This window comes from Sinocyclocheilus grahami, unplaced genomic scaffold, assembly GCF_001515645.1.
Source record: "Sinocyclocheilus grahami isolate Dianchi unplaced genomic scaffold, SAMN03320097.WGS_v1.1 scaffold606.1, whole genome shotgun sequence".
Classification (NCBI taxonomy): Eukaryota; Metazoa; Chordata; class Actinopteri; order Cypriniformes; family Cyprinidae; genus Sinocyclocheilus; species Sinocyclocheilus grahami.
Genome location: NW_015505785.1, coordinates 590,980 through 597,106, shown reverse-complemented (window position 1 = coordinate 597,106; position 6,127 = coordinate 590,980). Strand labels below are relative to the sequence as shown.

The following is a 6,127-nucleotide window of genomic DNA, read 5'->3' as shown; positions in this document are numbered from 1 at the left end:
TAATATAACACCGATTGGATTCGTCTGAAAGAAGAAAGTCACATACACCTAGGACGCTTCGAGGGTGAGTAAAACACAGGCTCATTTTCATTTTTGGGTGAACTAACCCTTTAAGACTTCTCTCTATTCCTTAGTAAAAGTTTCTCAGCAGCTTTGTGAATAGGTTTTAAGAGAAAACTCTTAGTTAAAAACTTTGACCTCTATTTAGGAGAACTCTTAGTGGTAAGATAAAATGTTTAGTGAATACGGGCCCTGAAATGTATGTTTGACTCCAGCAGAGGGCGGTATTTATGAACAAACTCCTCCTCCTACTTCGACGCATTGAGAGGGAAATGCTCTCATTTCCGAGGCGTTTCCGCTACTTAAAACATCTGCATTAAAATGCGCTGGCGACGCGTCACGCAGCAGAGATGAAGTTTGCGCGCGCTCTCAGACAGAGGATCAGTGCAGCACTGTGACTGTGACATACAGGAAGCGCTCAACTTCAGCTCAAGGACACCTAACCACCACAGATTTATTTCAATGGTATGAGCTGTCATTATCAAGTATTTTCTTTGCTTGTTAGGCCTGTCTTCTAATAAGGAGCATTCGGTTCTGTGTGTCTGTGTCTGTGTGTCTCTGTGTGTCTCTGTGTGTGTGTGTGTGTGTGTGTGTGTGTGTGTGTGTGTGTGTGTGTGTGTGTGTGTGTGTGTGTGTGTGTGTGAGTGAGTGACTGACTGCGCTTCTTCATGTACCCATGTTTATGTGTTCTGTCTGTGTGTGTCTGCGTGTTTGTTTCTTTGTGTTGGACCCTTGGTGTCAGGACTAAACCACAGAGATGATGTGAACTCTGTAAGACTCTTGATAGTTGGGTCAAGTGAGTCTGCAAGGGAAATGTCTATACAAGTTCATCAAAGCTGTCTAATACTTAGCTATAAATAATCAAAATATCATTTTACATGCATTTGTGCATTGATCAATAAATACACTCACTATGTTCAAATTCACATAACATTTGTCTTCAGGGTTATGACTTGTATCAAAGCTCTTTGCAAATATAACCATGACACCCAGGACTGTAGTCAAGCTGTGATTTCCAGAAAGACATTCAGAATTTTTTTTCTTTTTCTTCTGGCATTCATCATGGTGCTTTACCCCTTTGTCCCACTTAGTTAATGAGGGTCTTTTTTTTAGTTTGCTAATATTTTTGTAACTTGACCTGATTTTGACTTGACCTGTTTAGTGTGTTGAAACGTTACTGACATACTTGTAAAACTGTACCGCTGACTATCCAATATATAGAGCTGAACTTGTTTATGTGTGATTCACAGGCCTCAGGTATGGCAGGGTTGCTGCGGTTGCTCTTGAGCGTGGCAGAAAAAGCCGCCAATGTGGCACGGGTCTGTCGACAGGAAGCATCGCTTTTTGAACTTTTGGTACAGGAAAAGACAGGAGCTGACAAAAACAAGAAATTCGTCCAGGACTTTAAGACGCTTGCTGATGTGTTGATACAGGAAATGATTCGCCATGATGTTTGTGCCAAGGTTCTTAAATTTAAAGCTTTCACTGAAATCAAAATTCATTTTAGTCAAGTTTATCATCTTGATGGCTAAACATTCTCCATTTTTGCTTTATAGTTTCCAGAGCTGACTGGCTTTATTCATGGAGAGGAGTCAAACAAGTTTGAGAATGGACTTGGTATGTTACCCTTAGAAGCTTTGATTCTGTGCTGCAGTTGAAAGGATTTCAGTATGCAATTGAATTCAAATTTTCACCACTCTTGTGGCACTTGTTATTTGACTTTTAACTCCACTGAAATATGTAAAGCTGTAGATCATGTGACAACGTAAATACATGTTTCTTTGCATGGCAAATGTTGTTTTTGATGACTACATGGAAGAGTAAAATCAGATAAAATTATGCAAACGTTAAAACAGTTTAAAGGTTAAAGCATATTCATATAATTTTATCATAGTTGAAGTACTTTGTTGAGCTGTGCTGTCCTTGAAGCAGAGGTCTAAGAAACTGTATGATTTCTTAAAGGAGCCAAGCATTCTGTTTTAGACAATATAGGATGGGCCAAGTATAGAGCTCTGTGGGATTCCCTATTTGGATGCAAGATGCAGAAAAGAAATCCTTGGCAACTGCAGTGACAGACTGTTTACATTAAACTCAAATTAATGGCTTTCTGATCTTTTCTTTTTCACAGGCGTTTTTAAGGCCTTGCTCACAACATGACCACAGCACTTGATGGGTCCAATTATCAAAAAGGATAGGCAGTCTAAAAGCACTGATTAGAGATGTGCTTCTCAGTTAATAGCAGCGGTGGGTGATTTTGTGAAATGATCCAGACGAATCACAGTGAGGACAGTGAAGATGCTGTAAGTTTGGATTCAAGTAGCTTTTAGCCTGCGTCGAGGCGGTGAATATGTCAGGATTTGAATTGTAGTTATGCAAACAATTTTAAAATCAGATGGGATAAAGCCAGTGGTTGGGTGGTTACCACGTTACCTGGTAGGCAAATATTTGCATTATTACAGTAACGTCGTAGCTATCATTATGGAGTATTTTATGAGTTTATTGGAAGAGCTGAGGAATACTTAGCATGAGATTGAAATGCTTGTGTTTGTTTTTGGGTGTTCAGAAGATGCCAGGGAATAATGTGCAATTTAGGTTTTCTTCCACTGTTTTTCATACCTGCAGACTTGTCTCCTTTTGACGAGATTCGCCGTTCTGACATTGAAATAGGCCATTCACATGATTTGTGTAGCTCCGAGGAGTTTTTATTTGGGAGGTGGTTATATGAATGTATATCTGATGGGAACTTACTGTCTTCAGAAAAGCTGGCAATGGTAAATGGCATTTTCTTTTCATCTTACGACCTTATGATGCCTAATAAAGTAGTGTTCATAAGTGCTTTGTTTACAAGGGTAACTGTGGTAAATCATTTATTAGGCTGCATTGTGTGGTTTATCATTCTAGAAGTTTTTAGAATTTTCTGAAATAATTTTGATTGCTGATTCTACAAAATTTTTTGATTTTTTTTTTTCCAAGTCTGGAATTTGCAGGTATGCTTTTGCTTCTCATAAATTGTTTATGCATCTCTGATGGCCAAGAACACTCAAACTCAGAGCTGTAGTCAATGTATTAATCAAATAATTAACACCATTTGACTGGAATTGATGTGAATTGTATTTCTTTCAGGGGAGAGCGTAATTGTGACAGTATGTGCTCAAGAAGAGGACACGATTGCTCTGTTGGCTAAAGTTCTGGATGGTGATCAAAACGCTGCATCCCTCCTGACCAAGGTGATCCACCAGGACCTTCAGATTAGAGACGAGGCAGCTGAATCTCTGCAGCTGTCCATCAGCCCAGTCGACGTGGGCATCTGGATTGATCCCATCGGTAATTTTTTATTTTCTGTCCAGATTTTTACTTCGCTAATTTATTTAATTTGACATTTTATTCATTTATCCTTTTATAACTTTTTTAAAATCCAAATAAGGAACATGACAAGCAATTTGTCGTACAGCCAACAATTCATAGTTCACAATACCAGGTTTAGTGTACACTAGATTAGAATGTCACAGAATACAGTATATTGAGTTTAAAGATACATGAGATACATGAACGTGTGCCCTATAGGGATGTAACGATTCACTCAACTCACGATGCGATACGATTAACGAGACTGATTTCACGCCACGATTTTCTCACAATTTTTTGAACGAAATGAGATTCAAGAAAAATGATAAATGAAAAGGTGTCCTTTAATTATTTCTCGGACAAAATGCTGCACATTTCTTTGTGAAATTGAACTGAAATTTTAAAACAAATCCCAGATCAAATAAATAAATAATACAAATAAAAGAAATCTCTTCATGTAAACAAACTAAGGCTTTGCCTGTGCTTTTTTAATTTAAAATTAGAGGCAACCACTGCATTTTAATCATGATCCAAACAGAGATGCAGCATACATGCAACACAATCAGTTTTTGATTTAAATTAGATTATTATTCGAAATTATCATTTCGAAATTTGAAACAAAAACAGAATAGTCTGACTTTAGCTTTGTGACACTATACTACATAAAACATATGTGACCCTGGAGCACAAAAGGAGCCTTAAGTCGCTGGAGTATATTTGTAGCAATAGCCAAAAATACATTGTATGAGTCAAAATTATAGATTTTTCTTTTATGCCAAAAATCATTAGGATATTAAGATCATGTTCCATGAAGATATTTTGTAAATTTCCTACTGTAAATATATCAAAACTTCATTTTTGATTAGTAATATGCATTGCTAAGAACTTAATTTGGACAACTTTAAAGGCAATTTTCTCAATATTGTGATTTTTTTTTTTTTTTGCACCCTCAGATTCTAGATTTTCAAATAGTTGTATCTCGGACAAATGTTGCCCTATCCTAACAAATGTTGCCCTATCCTAATATGATGTATAAATCTCAATTTCGAAAAATGGACCCTTATGACTGGTTTTGTGGTCCAGGGTCACATATCTGAGCGAAACAGAAACAGCAGACGGGCTGAATAAGAGCAGGAGGCGCTTATGGAACAGCAGCGATACAGCGTTTCCTTGGTTACCGCTGTAAACACAGCAGCTCTGTGCTTTTAAGCACTACTTTAATATGCATTATACGGATGTACGATGAAAAGAAAACACCATCTAAACTGTTTTTCTGAAAACAGTCAGTTCCCCTCAGATTTACATTCATATAAACCCACACCCCCAAATGTATTGTGATTCGATTAACATCTCAACCGACTTGAATCGTTGCATATTTGTACCGATTTCAACCAGCTCTGGTGCATCGTTACATCCCTAGTGCTGGGTAGTAACTGGTATTTTTTTATCAGACATTTTTCTATTGTTAACATTCAGCACTAAGATCAAACCAAACATTTATTTTTAATGGGCATGCCAATTGCTGTGACATATCGTGACTCAGCTAAAAGCCTTGTCTTTCAAGTCCTACACATCATTATGAAATATTTTGGCTAATTTGACTGTTCTCGGCACCATTTAAATCGGCCTAGATAATGTAAAGTGTGCAGTATCATTGTGGGCCTACTCCTTAAACACACATTAACCACTTATTCTCTGGGGCGTTTTTGGTATTTTCGCCTAAATTTAACATACTCAAATTCAAATGTTTACCCTACACACATACAATGGAGGAAATGAAAAAAAATGGTTTCATTGCAAAGAAAACCCTTTGAACTACAAAATATGAGTGTAATTCTTTATAAATAACATTATATATATTTCAAATATTACAATAAACATAGGCGCTTTTGGAGTTTAAAAAAAATATATATTTTTGAAATTCTGTAGTTCAGGTTCTATTAGGCCCAGGTCTCTGCAATTTACTTTGTTTGATGCCACTACATGTCACAAAGTACCAGAAAAAAGAATCTTTCAAATAACAGCTTCTAAACAGGAGTTAGAACATTATAAGTGAAGCGAGTGAAATTCTCCATTTCTGCATCTAAATGTGTCATGGTGAGTTTCCCTTGCAAAAACAGGCTTTATAAAACACATTAACCCCCCAATCCTATTGTACTCTGTGCCATAAGCACTTTAATTGATTATTGATTGAATTGTTTAATTTCTATGTTTTTCTAAGTAGTAATATACAAAATGGCACAAGCGAATTGGACCAATTTCAAATATTGTTTATTCTACAATCAAATTTAATTATTTCAGGATGCACAAGACTGTCTACATTATAAAATATATCTGGTTTATCACAATCTAAAATAGAATCCATATCCTCCAGCTTTATATCATTCCATTTATGTGCATTCTGTATTGGGATACTGCTTCACAGCATCTCTCACCTCATCAGCTCACTCCTGTATCCTGTGCATCTCTCCATGACAACACTGTATCATCCGTGGTCCAGAGCGGAGCTAATTTGCTAGCCGGCAGCTATCTCTACATTCACAGCGTCAAACAAACATATATCACCAAACATATATCCACACCGCACTATAAATAATCCATGTATATTTACTCTATACTTACTGAAATGCATAATGTACTGTACTTTTCTGTCAATAAACAAGTGTATCAGATTTCTAGCAGTGCTATCACGTTTCATAACAAAGAATAAGCTCTCAAACAC

At 36.7% G+C, this 6,127-nt stretch overlaps 1 protein-coding gene across 1 annotated transcript in view; it reads left to right on the top strand.

Moving 5' to 3' along the window:
- Positions 1–317: 317 nt before the first annotated feature.
- The window catches only part of inpp1 (inositol polyphosphate-1-phosphatase), a 13,767-nt gene continuing 7,957 nt past the window's right edge, over positions 318–6,127 (top strand). The window contains exons 1-4 of the mRNA XM_016241017.1: positions 318–525; positions 1,311–1,523; positions 1,617–1,677; positions 3,184–3,384. Coding sequence (XP_016096503.1) covers positions 523–525; positions 1,311–1,523; positions 1,617–1,677; positions 3,184–3,384 — 478 coding nt within the window. The 5' untranslated portion in view covers positions 318–522. The remainder of the gene's footprint in view (positions 526–1,310; positions 1,524–1,616; positions 1,678–3,183; positions 3,385–6,127) is intronic.